The 15,495-nt window shown below is 28.7% G+C and overlaps 2 protein-coding genes across 2 annotated transcripts; both read left to right on the top strand.

Annotated features, from left to right (window-relative positions):
• The first annotated feature begins 728 nt into the window (after window positions 1-728).
• Window positions 729-1,196, top strand: LOC136091774 (deoxyuridine 5'-triphosphate nucleotidohydrolase-like). Its single transcript, XM_065819486.1, has one exon. The coding sequence runs from the start codon at window positions 729-731 to the stop codon at window positions 1,194-1,196; it is 468 nt and encodes a 155-aa protein (XP_065675558.1).
• Window positions 1,197-2,398: 1,202 nt separating this feature from the next.
• On the top strand, window positions 2,399-4,591 carry LOC136091775 (ATP-dependent DNA helicase PIF1-like). Its single transcript, XM_065819487.1, has 5 exons — window positions 2,399-2,460; window positions 2,530-2,619; window positions 3,161-3,236; window positions 3,577-3,606; window positions 3,776-4,591. Exons 1-5 carry the CDS (start codon window positions 2,399-2,401, stop codon window positions 4,589-4,591), a joined length of 1,074 nt encoding a protein of 357 aa, XP_065675559.1.
• Window positions 4,592-15,495: the final 10,904 nt, after the last annotated feature.

Genomic DNA, 15,495 nt, shown 5'->3' on the forward strand with positions numbered 1-15,495 from the left:
TCTTTGTCACTTTACTTTGCGCATGATGTATAAACGCTTGATAGTTGTTTTAGCCGCCTTTTTTATTTAAAAAACTTTTGTCATCTTTACTCGTTTTTATTTCTGCTCTATACAGAAAATGAATTTTTTCTCTGTTTTTGCATTGCTGCCTGTATTTTTCAGGAAGCAATATCCATTCTTCGTCGTTATGATTAGAATAAACCACTTCGTTTTTTGTAAAATCGAATTGAGCGACAGGTTTTACCGGGCATTTTGAATATTGCCCAGCAATGACATCTTTCTCTCGTTGAATGTCACAAAGCCACAATGTATTTGCAGCCAAATCACCAAATTTCAAATAACTTTTGTCGTTGCAACATGTAATTTCAAAATCAACGCTAGCCATTTTTTTTTTGTCGAATGAAAAAAAATTTTAAACAACTTTCTTTTATACGTTTTTTTTTCATTGTTTTTCTTTTTTTTTTTTAAACAAATAAAATTCAAGATTAAAAAACAAGAATAAAACAAGTTTTTTTCGAACAATAAGCAACGTACGATTGTTGAACTTTGAACTCGATGACGTTTTTTTTGTGCACTTTTCGCTTTAAAAAAGAGTAGAAAAGGAACTGTTTAGTTTAAAAAAAAAAACAGAGAGCAAGTTAGCTTGAAAGGTATGTATGCGCTAAAAGTTTAAATGTTTTTTTTAAATGTAATTCTTTAGATACATTGTTTTTTAAATGTTTTTTTAGATGTCAGTTTTGATTGAAGATTTGGAAAACCATTCTTTTTATGCTACTTCGGGTAGCGCCGGTCTTGATTTGAGAAGTACGCAAGAAGTTATTCTTGAACCATTTGAAAAAAAACTTGTTTCGACTGGAGTTTCTATATTTAAAATGGATAACCATATTCAAGGTTTTATAACTGCAAAATCAGGTCTTGCTTTAAAATATGGATTAGTGGTATTCAACTCGCCTGCCATCATTGATTCTGACTATACTCGAGAGATAAAAGTCATGCTTTTTAATAACAGTAAAGAACCTTATAAAGTTGAAAAAAAAAGTTTTATTGCTCAAATCACATTTGTACCATTTGTTCGAGCTCAAAAGGTTGTAATTGAATTTGAAGGTTGTCAATCTTTGTTTCATGTAGCATCAGCCGTTATTGAAAATAAAAGAGTTGGAGGATTTGGAATCGACTGGACAATAAATATCATATAAAAATTTTTTTTATTTTTAGAACACAAAATTTTCAAGCATTGCTTATTTTTTTTTATTCGTTAACTTTTTTTTTTTGAAATTGACAGTTGTTTTTAATTTTGAAATAAAAAATTTTTAAAAAAAGTCGGCAGGTATAAAAAAAAGTAACTGAATGTCAAAACTTTGTGACAATTTAAAGGAATCGACTTGTAATATGCAAATTTCTGACGAAATAAACGAATGTTTGTTACAATTTTATAAAAGATAATTTTTTTCAGGATATAAAAAAATGAAATGCAACAGTAGAAACAACTGGCAAAGAACGCAGTTTTAATAAAAACGTGGAATGGGCAAAACATAAATGTAAACGTTTGTATATATGGAACCGCGTTTTCGATGAAATCAAAACATTATGAACATTTTCAAAACAATTAGAAAAATTTTAAAATATGACAAAGACGACTGGAAACAAAATGGAGCTCTGGTACAATAACAAAAATTTTAATGGAGTTAAAACACGATATTGAGAGCATTGATAAAAATTTATTAAGTTTATTGTAAATATGGATCGCATTCAAAATAATTAAAAAATGTCACAAAGCCATTTTGGAACTGGAAATTTTAATAAATGAAGAAAATAAATTTATTAAAGAGAGGGATGTTGCCATTTCAAAACATTTAGCAACGATGTTTTCAATACGACTTTAAAGGACAAATCTTGCAAGATTTTAAATTATGTAATATGCAAAAAGAAAAACTTTTAGTTCATAAAAAAATAATAAAATCTGTATTTGGATCATTATAAACTTTTTTTCTCAATTGTTTTTAGAATGTCACAATATAATTTAGTATACAAATCTAAATCTTGGAGAAATCTTGCTTGGTTAAACTTTGAAACTATATGAATCGTTTGTCCGTTTGTTCGAGTGTAAAGGCAATGGTGAAGAAGAAAGCGATAATAGAGAATTATATGTCCGTGTAAAAGGTCATATTCAATTTAAAAGTGCAAAAGCACTTTGACCACGACGGAATATCTTTAATAAATATTATTTTAACAAGTCTAAATGATGTTATTGTGGAATATAATCAAGTATTAAATTAAATCAAGATTTACTCCAAAACTATTCTTTGTATGCTTACGAAGAAATGTTTGCTTTTTTAAAAAGAAATATATTTGAAGATAAGTTGACGAGTTTAAAAACTCGTGTCGAGCATATCGCAAAATGATTGAAGAAAATAGTAAACTCGAGTTTGAAAAATTTGGTAGAAATGATTTGTATTTAAGGTATTGTAAAAGTATGAACGATATTATTAATCTTTAATATATGTATCTATAAAAAAAAATTTTTTTTAGTCAAGTAAAAATAAAAATGTATCAATGTTCTCTAAACACAAAAGAAAGAATATGTTTTGAAAACGAAAAAGGATTTCAAGATTGTGAAAAGTTAATAGAAAATGGCTATACTAATAATTATTTTTCCATCAAAGTGCAATTTTAATAATACACCTGTCGGTCGCCAATTCATAAAAGATATTGATATGACATGATTGGTTTGTTTGTTTATGTCTTTGTCAGTGTCGAAAAATGATCGTTTTAAAACAGTTGGACAGTTTTGTTGAAATGATTTGGAAATTTAGTAAAGTTTGTTCTTTAAAATTTATTCAACAGGCGGCTTTGAAATGTTTACAAGAAAATTATAGCACGGACATTTATCAAGTTTCTATTTCAAATTTTGACGACTGGGTTAAATTATTTACTCTCGAAATGAAATGTTTAAATTTGACAAATGTTAAAATTTTGATATTATTACAACACTTTAAAAACTGTTGTCCGTTTTATTATTGTCAAAGTTTTGATGCTTTTTATTTTTACTATAACAATTATAAAAATAAAGAAAAATGGTTGACTGAAATAAATGAAATAATAAAAGATGTTGAAAATATTGAATGGTATGATGATTAAATTTTTTGATTATTTTATTTAGTTATAATGTGTTTATACCATATGTCGGAAGAAAAATTGAACGACTTTTTGCGACTCTTACAATACGAAACAAAATTGTTTTTGTCCAGCTACATTAAACGAAATTCGAGTTTCCATGCTGTTGTGTGAATACAATGAAGACACGTGGCAAAGTTTTTTCATGCACGTTGTTGATTTTAACGAATATCCGCAAAATTTAAGAAGGATTGTTTTTCAAACGATAAAAGAAAATTTTGGCAATTATTTTAATGAAAACTTTGACAATTTTTATACGTTTTATAATTCGGAAATGTTTGAAAAATGTAATTTTTTAACCAAGATGAACGATAATATTGCCAATTGGACGAATAAATCAAGTTCATTTTGTATATTGTTATTTTGCTTATAATTATTTAAATAATTTTTAATTTTTTTTAGATGATTAACAAACAAATAATTATTGAAAATGTAATCAATTGTCAAACAAAGAAAGAATTTGAAACTTATACAAAAAGTCTAAATCCAGAAGAAATAATATTTTTGACAGCTTATTTGTCTTCAACGATAAAATCATGTATTTTTTAAGGTTTGTAAAATTTTTATTTTTGATTACATTTTCAGAATAAATTATTTTTAGTCAACTAAAAAAAAAATGAAACTATCAAGTGAACAAAAGTTAGCTTTTAAATGGCTAGATGACGGAGAAAATTTTTTCATAACAGGCGGAGCCGGCTGTGGAAAAAGTTATTTAATAGATGCGATTGCCAAAAGTGAGCAAATTTATAAACAAATGACAGTCACAGCAATTACAGGCATAGCCGCCTATTTATTAAACGGGAGTACCGTTCATTCTTTTGCTGGAATTGAAACTGGCACCAAAAGTGATGACTATTATATTCGGTACATGCATCCAGAAGTACACAAGAGATGGTTACAAACAGATGTCCTTATTATTGACGAAATATCAATGATAAACGCTGAAACTTTTGATTTATTGCATCGATTAGGTTGTAAAATTAGAAAATGTGAAGACGAGTTATTTGGAGGGATCCAAGTCATTGTGTGCGGTGATTTTTATCAATTAAAACCCATTGTCGGAAATTATGCTTTTCAGTCTTCCATTTGGAAACAGTATATTGTAAAAGTGCTCAATTTAACAACGTATTTTAGACAGAAAGACGACTTGCAATTTTTCAATGTGCTCAACGAGTTACGTTTAGGTCAAGTGTCTGCCGACTCGATAGAATATTTGACAAAAAGGCATTTTATTGACGAGGATTCAATCAACGACGAATATACGCGTTTGTTTTTTAGAAATTTATCTGTTCAATTTTATAATCATAAGAAAATGAAAGATATTAAATATAAAGAATTTACTTTTTATTCCAAAGATGTCATAAAAAATCCAAAAGCGACGGCGTTATTTCGAATTCCTCAAAGTTCTCACAGTTAAAGTCAATGCGATTGTTATGCTGATTAAAAATATAAATGTCGAAGAAGGTTTGTGTAATGGTGCAATTGGAAAAGTCATTCAAATTGAAAATGACGGAGTTTGGATATTGATGAACAATCGTGAAATTAAAATTGAAGCGGTGAATGAAGATATTTTAGACAATGTCCATTTGACCATTGCTTCTCGTGTTGGAATTCCGCTGCAATTAGCCTTTTCGTTAACCGTACACAAAGCGCAAGGAAGCACCATGAAAAAAATAGTTTTGGATTTTAATGAAACGCATTTAACCCTAACTTTTATTACGTTTCGTTGTCGTGAGTTTGCAATATAAACGATGTTTATATTTTGCATAAAAATAAAGATCAACTTGAAAAAATTTTTAAAAAATATTAAGATTAATCAACTTGTTAACGATTATTATCAACAATTTGTAAAATAATTTTTTTTTTAGATATAAACAATGAATTTCAAAGAAACTAAAAATGAAGAAACCTTAAAAAATGGAAACATTTATAGCGAATACTTTTATTACATCATGGACAACTATAAAAACGAAGATGTCATTGAAGAAAAAGAATTGAATTATCAACTTCAATCACCTGATGACATTGTTTTTCATATCAACGAAAAAACCCAACACGGTTTTGAAATTGAACTTGACAAATGCAAATCTTTATTAGAAGTATTTCAAAATTTTCTTATCGCTTTTAATATTGTGACATTATGTGCCAAAACTATCGATAACGGTTGGTGCAAAATAATAAAAAGGTGTTACAATTCTCCTGTCTATTTCATTAAACCGTTAACAGGACTTGTAAATTTACAGTATATTAAAGATAACAATATCCGGTCTGTATTTAATATTTTAGAGAATGACAGTCAATGGCGCATCATCAGATTATGCAATTTTAAAGTCAAAAGTCCAAGTCGATTGACCGAAACTTCAATGTCAAACTTAAGGAATTTTAATTTATCTGGAAAAAGAAAAATAAATGAAGGAGACAATGATGAAAAGAAGTTTTGCAAATATCGAAAAAACAAAATTGCAGATGTATGCCATAAATATTATAAAAAAGATAAAGACAAAATTGCAAAAAAACAGCCTGAATATTATGAAAAAAATAAAGACAAAATTGCAAACAAACGGCTTGAATATTATGAAAAAAATAAAGACAAAATTGCAAAAAAACAGCTTGAATATTATGAAAAAAATAAAGACAAAATTGCAAAAAAACAGCTTGAATATAATGAAAAAAATAAAGACAAAATTGCAAAAGCTAGACTTGAATATTATGAAAAAAATTAAAACAAAATTTCAGAAAAACGACTTGAACACTACGAAAAAATAAAAGTCCATATTTCAGAAAAATATCATGAAAAAAATAAAAACAAAACATTGGACGAATGGGAAGGAGAATGGAATCGTCCACATGACGGCAATTTTCGTCGTCCGACAACGTGGACAGTTTTAAATTATAATCAGAAAAAAAAAATGTTTTTAGATTACAGCGGTTTATTTGATTCGGGTCTTTGTTTTTATGCTGCTTTAATGATCGGTTTGTTAATTCGAAAATGGAAAACCAACACCTTAAAAAAATGGAATCTTAAAATATTTGAAAACAACTTGTCGGATTTTAGTTCTGAAGACGAAATATATCAAATTTTATTTGAAAACACCGAAGATGGTCACTTGTATACGGCCTTGCAATCTTTAAAAAATAAATGTTACAATATGACATATGAACATCTTTTAGAATTTTGCGAAATATTTTACGAACCTCCTTTTGACAAATTAAATTTTAAAATTTTTAGTTTGAGAAAGCAAACAAAAAGAGTTCGGCTTTTACATCCTCGATTAAAATCGCAATACAAAAAAAAATTGGAATTATTACTTGAAATTATTTACGAAAGTGCAAATATAACAAGAGAAGACCAAAATCCCTACAAAGACTTTCTTTCAGAAATAGAACGTCAAAAAGCAAACGAAAGAAAAAATGCTGACAACACCATTAAAATTTGCATAGTTCAAAAACAAGATAACTTTCACGCACTAAGTATGCTTAACGAAAATTATACCGTTTTCCATGAAAAAGGAATTTATCACTGCGAGAAGTGCGGACAAAAATTTACAGCAAAAAATTCGCATAAAAAAATTTGCAAAGGTTTTTATGTTCCTGACAAGTTCAGTTATAATGACAAAAGGACTTATTACGAGCCACAAGATCAATTTATTAGAGAAAGTCGAAACTGTTTTCCGTTTTTCATTACTTATGATTGTGAAACGGCTATTTTACAAAGTAATAACATTACTTCAGATACAATAACGCCGTTATCAGAATTAAGTTATTATTGCCACAGCGTTGTTATTCAGTGTGTAAATGAAAGTTTAGCAAGAGAATGTTTTGGCTTGGATATTTTTGGAAATATTATCACACAGTGGGTGTTTTATTACGAAAACACAATAGACAGTCTTCAAAAAAATCCTTTAAACGAATTGCCTCTTTGTTTTGAAAATGCCATCTCGATTTTACAAAAGACTCATAGAGACAATTTGTGGGAAAAATTAAATAACACAAGAGATACTTGTGAAAATATAGAACAATGCAAAATTAGAGTTGCGAGTCTTTGATATTTTTATTCTAGCAGATACTTTGGTAAAATATTTTCATTCAAATTTTGAAACCTCGCTTTGAATTTTTAAATATTTCAAAGGAAGATAGAAATTTAATATGGGAAAAAGAAAATCAGTTGTGCAGTATCTGTCGACTCCCGATAGATAAAATATCATATATAGATATATATAACAAACCGCTGACTCTTCAAGAATTTGAAATGCAAAACCATAACAAAATTAAAATTTTTTCTGATCACCGTATTCGAGTTGTCAATTTTATATTTAAAAAAATATCCAAGTTAGAATTGTTTATGACTCCTAAAAAAGTTCAAAATTACTTGATATCGAACAAAGCTGAAAAAATTAAAACTGATCTCTATCAAATATCTTTATGTTTTTATATATGTTGCAAATGGTGGACTTGCTTTCGTTCTTACAGAGTAAAAAACGGATTATTAAGTCAGTCGGTCCGAATAACAGCTTATGATATTATATCTCATCTTAAACTTTTATGTACGCTCATAATGGATGAAGAAAAAATAAAAATATGGTTTGAAGGTGACGAAGTTGATATTATTCATAATCAACCTTATTTTTTAAACAATCTCTTTCAAAAATGTGTGTCTGAATTTTCTGTCCCGATTCGATATATTTACAGAATAACGAAATTGATCCTGTCACATTTTTATATTTTATTTCAAAACTAAATTTTTCATATTCACAATTGTGGTTTCAATGCATGGTCGATATTGAAAACAAGTATGAAACCGAAATTGTATTTGACAACTTAGTTCGAATAAAAGAGTCGCGAGAAAAACTATTTGCTCGATGTAATTTGTTACTTTCTACTTTTGAAGACTACGCCGTTATTGATCACGATCATTTTACTGGTGAAATTTACGGACTCGCGCATGATTTTTGTAACAAGAACTTGGGCAGAACTGATAATTATTTAGCTTGTCCCATTTTTGCCCATAACGCTTCCTTTGATAACCGGATAATGATTATGGAAGGGTTAATAAAAATACTCGACATTCCTTTATATAATCATTGCGCTGATTCTGAAACAGAATCTTTCGACGCATTATTAAAATATAGCAACATGGAAAACGTATTTGTTATTGCAAAAAACACAAGCAAACTGAATATAATATGTATAGGAAAACATATAAAATTTGTCGATACGTTAAGATTGCTCAATTGTTCGTTAGATCAAGCTAGTAGTATGATTTCCAAAAAAGCTCAGCGTGAAATTATAAATACAATGACACGTTATTTAGAACCGTTTTATCCACAAATTCAAAATTTAATTTTCGATGATGAATTAACAAATTGCTTTATAAAAAAAACTCTGTTTCCCTATTCACAAATTAATGACGAACTGTTAAACATTGAATACAAAAGTGTGCCTCCAATAGAACTTTTCGCCCAAAACGATCTAATGAAATCTAAAAATTTGGAAGAGGAAATAAAAAAAATTAATGATTCATACACGACAGTTTCAAAATTATGAAAGTTTTTTAGAAATTAAAAATTTAAAATCGTTATTGCAAATATATACAGTTTTGGATACTGTCGCGCTTGCTTCTGTTATGATTGATTTTAATGAAAGAACTTTTAAAAATACCAATTTTCGTATATTGCCTCATCTAAGCATGTTTAGTTTTACAAGTAAATTAAACTCTACAAAGAGTTTAATTCAAATACAATACCCTCCAACAGCTCAACATCAACAAATGATTGAAAATAGTGTTCGAGGAGGAATGTCTAACAACGGAGCACAACGATACGCTTTAGACACTGATTATTTTGATTCGAAAATAAAAGAATTGAATTTAAATAATAACATAAGAGGTTGTTTATTATTTATGGACGAAAACGGACAATATGGAGGAGCTCAATTAAAATCTTTACCTTTTCAGATGAAGTATTCGCTCGATTATGAGTGTCGTACACTAGGCAATGTAATAAAAAAATATTATCGTAAAAACCCGAACGGTTTTTCTACTGGCGCGTTGGTACATTGCAAAATTGCGATGGACCCTGCATATCAAGAAAAAGTAGGAGGTTTTTCTCCCAAGGTTGAAAAAGATTGTATTCCGTTGGAAAATTATTCTCCGACAGAAATAATGGCAAAACGTTACTTGAAAGCAAACGGGTGTTACGGTATCGAAAAAGACAAAACTTTTAAATTATTAATGAAATTAGGTCCACACGAAACATGCGAATTTTTAGACACCTTAATATGGTTAACAAAATCTTGCGGTTGCAAAATTTTAGAAATTTATAAAGTTTTACCTCTATGGAACATACTCTTGCTCGAGACATGGTAAGGCAAAATATAGAACAAAGAAAAGAAGCTGTTAAAAATAATGATAAAGTCAAAGACGCCATTTCAAAATTAATTACAAATGGCCACTATGGTACTTTGTCAAAACAAATAATAACCAAATTAAATGTGGATTTTTTAGTTCACGAAGAAAAAGTTTTACAAGATTTAATAAATAATATACACGAAATTAGAAAAGTTTTATTAGTTAAAGGATTTTCAGATCAAGCTATTAAAAGTTTGCTGCCTCTTCATATTCAAAATTTATTATATAATGAAGAAAATTTTAACAATATAGAATCAAATCGTTATAAACTGGATATTTTTTAAAAAAAAATTTTAATTGACCGATACGAAACTGAAGATTTTACTTATGACAATTATTTTAGAGATTTGTTAATCATTTCAAGCACAAATTACAACACCAAAAGCATCTTGATGTTAAATAACAACGGAGAAATGGGAGATTTATTCGATCTATTAAAATCTGACGATGATTCGATAAAATCATCTCTAATTATAAAATCGTCAGATAAATGCAACATGAAAAACAAATCATTAAGAATTGTCGCTTCACAAATTTTATCTTTTGCCAAACTCAATGTCGGTCGTTTTAGCTGGGATCTTCGAGAAGCTTTGCGGAAACATGGAGCAGAAAAACATTTAGTTATAACAGATACAGACTCTGGCTGCTTTTTTATTACTCAAAAAAAAGACGAAGAAGAAAAAACTTTTTTTCGACAAAGTTGAAGAATGGTTAAACAACTCGAAAATTGAAAATGGATGGACTATTCAAATTATCCAAAAGACCACCCCTATTATTCGATAGAATATGCAAAAGAAAGCGATCATTTTCAAAACGAAATTCCGCCACCACAGTTTATAGTTCAAACATTTGCTTTAGGGCCAAAATGCTACAGTGTTCATTCTGTTAACGAAAATATGGAAAATAAGCATAAAAACCGTGCAAAAGGAGTACCAAATTATAAATTAGTGCCATCTAATTATTTAAACGCGTACAATACATATCGAGTAGAAAAATATTTTAGAAATTTACCAGATCAACTTGATAACGAAATTCAACCTATTCAACATAATAGAATGTCTGTCAATTTTAAAAACATTAGTATAAATCAACACACCATTGGTTTTCTAAAAAAATTTACTCAAAAAAACTACGTTTTTGATGATGGTATACTTACCGAAATTCGAGACTGTCATACCCTCTATCCCATTGTTGATGCAAATCTCAAAGTTTTACCCGACATTGAAAAATTTTGTAGTGATGAACATATTCAACATTTGCTAAACATTGAAAAAAATATAATTAAACAAACCGAGCGTTATAGTACAATGACAACGTTTAATAAAAATATTTTAATTCCAATATTATATAATTTAAAATCGGACATTTAAAAATTTTTTGTTATTATTAAAAATGCAGTGTGCTCTCTGTGATATTACTGAAAAATTGGCACACATTTCAAATCTGCAAATTAATAGAGATCTCGCAAAAGGAGAAACAAATTATAAAATTTTAAAAAAAAATATTAGAAAATGTATTGGAAGACTCCAAATTATTGACTTTTGTTACCTTTTGGAAAAGTATTCACGAGAAAATTGCAAATAAAAATAGATTATGTGAAACCCATGCACAAATGTGTGTGTCGACATCAAAAACCGTTGTTTTAATTTCAAACTATAGTGCAAAACGAATAAAATTTGAACGGCAAATACAACCTTTAAAAAGAGAATTGTCGCATCTCAATAATGCTCTCGGTAATAGTTTACTTGCACTACATCTTGTCAACGATGGTATTGTAAGTCAAGAAAGTGACATCTTTGACAGCAAAAACAACGTTATTCGTATAATTGCGAGCACTGTCGAACAAATAAGAAACGGATTGGAAATAATGGTGAATGCCAGTTTTAGAAAAAAAGACGTTAACGACGATATTAAATTGGAGAACAAAAAAAACTTTTATTTGGAAATTATTCTTAGTGTTTACAGTATTCTTTTGAGTTTTGTTAAAAAAAAAAAAGTTTAAAAATAAATATTGTTTGAATATAAATACTTGATTTTTTTTAACTTTTATTTTTTTTAGAAAAAATAAATAATATTATGAACTCGACAGCATTTTACTGCTTAACAGTACGAGCAAAAATGCAACGAATGTTAACAGACATTTCACGAGGTATAGCGAGCGAATGGAAAAGATGTGCCAGTTATTTAAATGTAAGTGAACACGAAATTGAAATGATTGACAATGGTCATAATCGAGTAACGGACAAAGCTTACGGCATGCTTCAAAGATATATGCGAAAACACAGCAATTTAGATATGATCATGTCAGCTTTGGTTGCCATGGGAAGAAACGATTTAAAAAATTCAATTTTAACTCGATACTATTAACTTTTTTTGTACTATATTATAAATTGACTTGAAATAAAAATGATTGAAAAAAAAAGTTTTTTTTTGTTTAACAAAAAAAATGGACAAGGAGACAGAAACTAAAATATCAGACACTCTAAATCAAGGTTCGAAAACGTTAACAGAAATTTTGAAAGAAAAAGGTTTTGACAGTTTTCAAATTAGAGGAAAATCCAAAGAGCCAAATTGTCCAAATGAAGCTCCAAAGTTTAACATTTTTAAACCATGCAAAGATGTTTATCCTGAAAATTCAATTATAACTGGACCGACTAATAGCGGAAAATCGACCAAGGCTCGCGATTTATTTCACTTAGGAAAATATCCTGATGCAGAAATGGTATTTCTAATTCAAATGAGAGAACCGAGCGAAGCACAGCACAAAATATGGCAAAACATTATAAATTCCCCAAAAAATAATTTACAAGCCTATGATATTTTAACAGTCGACGGTCCTGAAAAGTTAGACGAAATTGTTCAACGCGTTATCGGTTTTTCCAAAGACAAATTTGGAATTCAAAAAAGTGACTACCGTTTATTAAAAACAATATTATTTTTTGACGACATTAGCACTTTTTGTTTAAAAAGTCAACAATATGTAAGCGCGTGCACAAGCGGATCACATCACGGTGTTAGAACGATAACAATTTTTCATTCGGTTCCTTTTAAACAAAGTTCGTCTTGGAATAATTTATTATCGCATTATAAATGCATCATCACCTTTGATAACAACAATGAAATTGAAAAAATATTTAAAAACGATTTTCCATCGTGTGGAAAAATGAATCACGCAATAGGTGATTTATTAAATAAAGAAACATCCAAACCTCTCGGTCATTTGGCTTTATTTAAAAAAAATTGCTCTTTTGCAAGACTGAGAACTAATATTACTAACATTAAAGAACAAAAAGTATTTATTCCGGTCGATATTCAGGGTCAATTAGATTTTGACTATAACGGAATGAGTGTCAATAAAAAAATTATAAGTTTTCAATCGTTTACGTATGCAAAAACTCCAAATTTTAAAAATTATTATTATTTAAAATCATATCAAAATACTTTTCAAGGTGGAGAAAACAAAGAAGAAATTGAAAAACCTCGCGAAGAAGTGCAAAAACCAGACGAAGAAGTGAAAAAAAATATAAATATCGAACAACCGATAAAAAGAAGGAAATGGAGTGAAAGCGAGAAAGCAGCGTATATTTTAAAAGAAATTAAAAGAAGAAAACGTTATGGAATTTACGACTCTTCAGACGACTCTTCAGAACGAGAATCTTCAGAATCAGAACGAGATTCTTCTGAATCAGAATGAAATTCAGACAATTGAATGGGACAGCGATGAATTTTTCAAACTATTACAAAGCGACTACGAACAATGTAACGTCATAAAAAAGAAAAAAACAACAAAACGACAAGACATGCGAAAAAAATTAGCTGTACGCGGTAAAATTTTTATTCCAAAAATGACAAGTCGAAAAGATATTGATGAAAACGAAATGAAAATATGGATAAAAGAAATTTTAACTCGATTTAACGCCGTAAAAATGCTCAAGTGTGAGTTATTATCTGACAATGAAAGATTACAAATCAAAAACGCTTTTCAAGATAACGTCTCTCTTGAAATTAAACTTTTTGTGAAAGAGTCGTTATATCCGTACCCAAAATTTAACGAAAACGGGAAATTGGTTGTGAAAAAAGAAAAAATGAAGGAAAGAAATCAAGCGATATCTGATTTTGTTTCTGATAATTATAACGTATTAAAAGATTATTTCAACTCTACTCGTTTCAAACGTTTTCACGAAATAATAAATTATTACTCTAATAAATTAATATCATTTGATACCATACAACCTACAAAAACTGTTATCGATTTGTTAAGACAACAATTTGATTCGGATTACAATAAAGAACTTTATTATACTAAAGATAATTTATATTTTTTACATTATGAGTAGATATAAACCTTACGATTTTTCGTCTCCTTTACTTACTCTCCGTAAAATTTTATCTCAAAACGCTTTTTATACCGACATTTATAAAAAAAATAGAGCTTTAGAAGAACATCTAGAAAATAACACATCGGATAACGCAACAAGTGAACCGCAAGGCGAAAATGATCCAAATATTTCTTCGACATTGAATTTTTACGATTTGTCTCAATCTTATAATTATGCCGACAATATAGATTTAGAAAATAGGCTCCATGGCGAAATTCAATTTCAGCAAAGTATGAATAAAATTGTACCTGTGGAAAATTTACTTAATGGCGACGTAGCGAGCGGAATACTAGCAGATCAAGAAAAATGGAAACTATATATAAACGTTGGACAAGATCCTTATGCTTTTAGTGAAATTTTATCCCAAAATAGACAAAACGAATTTAATTCGCAAGTCGATCAAAAAAATATAAGCGAGACTTTACGGTTGATGAGAAATTCGCAAAAATTTTCCAATTTTTCCGATAACAACAACCCGATCGAGTCGCAACAAAAACACTCTTTGGTTCAAAACAGTTTAAACCGACTTTCTCACTCTGCTCTCACCAAAAATATTGAACAAACTCGCTCAAAAATTTACGTCTTGAAACCGTTGGATAAATTTTTATTTGCAAACGAAATACCGAAAAAGTCTGAAGTTGTTACATTATTAGCAAACAATCAAGATTTGAAACAGCAAGAACTCCAAAAGTATAATATCATTGATCACTTGATAGATATGTGTCAAAATCAAATAAATTATCAATACGGATCTCATGAAATAACTTTAAAAGTGTACAAACCTAGAACAGAAAAAGCTACTTTGAATAATTTAAAAATTTACATTATATATTTATCGAAAGTTGTAGACGTAGACGAATCGTTGGCAAACATTATACAAAATCTAACAAATACCACTTTTGAAAAAATAAACGATCCTAAACAGTATTCGTTTTATTCAAACGAATTTTTAAACTTGTTAACATCTCCAAATACTATTGGAAAATTGAGATTTGTTGCTGACTATTATCAAATTAAACATCTTACCTTTGCTAAACTGTGGAATTTTATTCAAAAATACAACTTGCCATTTCGCAACGAAAAAAAATTAACTTTGGAAGTTTCATACAAAGCTTCATTAGAAAGTGAACCTTATACTGTACTAACGTCAGCTTTTTTAGAATCTGATTCGATAAACACTCAAAGTTATTCAGCCGAAAAAGCATTTAATATATTGTCAAAATCAAAATCTTTGGTCAACTCGTGGCTTGTAAAATACGCTGAAATGTTTAGAGGCGACGAATATGATATTTTAAAAGAATATATTCGTAAAAATCATTATTTGTTACAAAATCAAAATATATACGAACTTTTGATATCCAACTATAATGAAAACGCTGTTAGTAACACGCCCATTGGAGAAAATATGTTATATTTAACATTTAAAACTTTCTTTTCCGAAGTTCCTTCTTTACCGTTTCGAGAAACTGACGAAGTTGTACTGCTTAAAGAAAATGTATTTCAACACGTGCAAGATTATGAAATGTTTTTGAACGA

Source organism: Hydra vulgaris, chromosome 15 (genome assembly GCF_038396675.1).
Source record: "Hydra vulgaris chromosome 15, alternate assembly HydraT2T_AEP".
Classification (NCBI taxonomy): Eukaryota; Metazoa; Cnidaria; class Hydrozoa; order Anthoathecata; family Hydridae; genus Hydra; species Hydra vulgaris.

Coding starts and splice junctions, on each gene's coding strand:
- LOC136091774 (XM_065819486.1), top strand. CDS start 729: ATGTCAGTTTTGATTGAAGATTTGGAAAACCATTCTTTTTATGCTACT.
- LOC136091775 (XM_065819487.1), top strand. CDS start 2,399: ATGATTGAAGAAAATAGTAAACTCGAGTTTGAAAAATTTGGTAGAAAT. Junction 2,461..2,529: donor AGAAATGATTTGTATTTAAG/GTATTGTAAAAG, acceptor AATTTTTTTTAG/TCAAGTAAAAATAAAAATGT. Junction 3,237..3,576: donor TTACAATACGAAACAAAATT/GTTTTTGTCCAG, acceptor AATTTTTTTTAG/ATGATTAACAAACAAATAAT.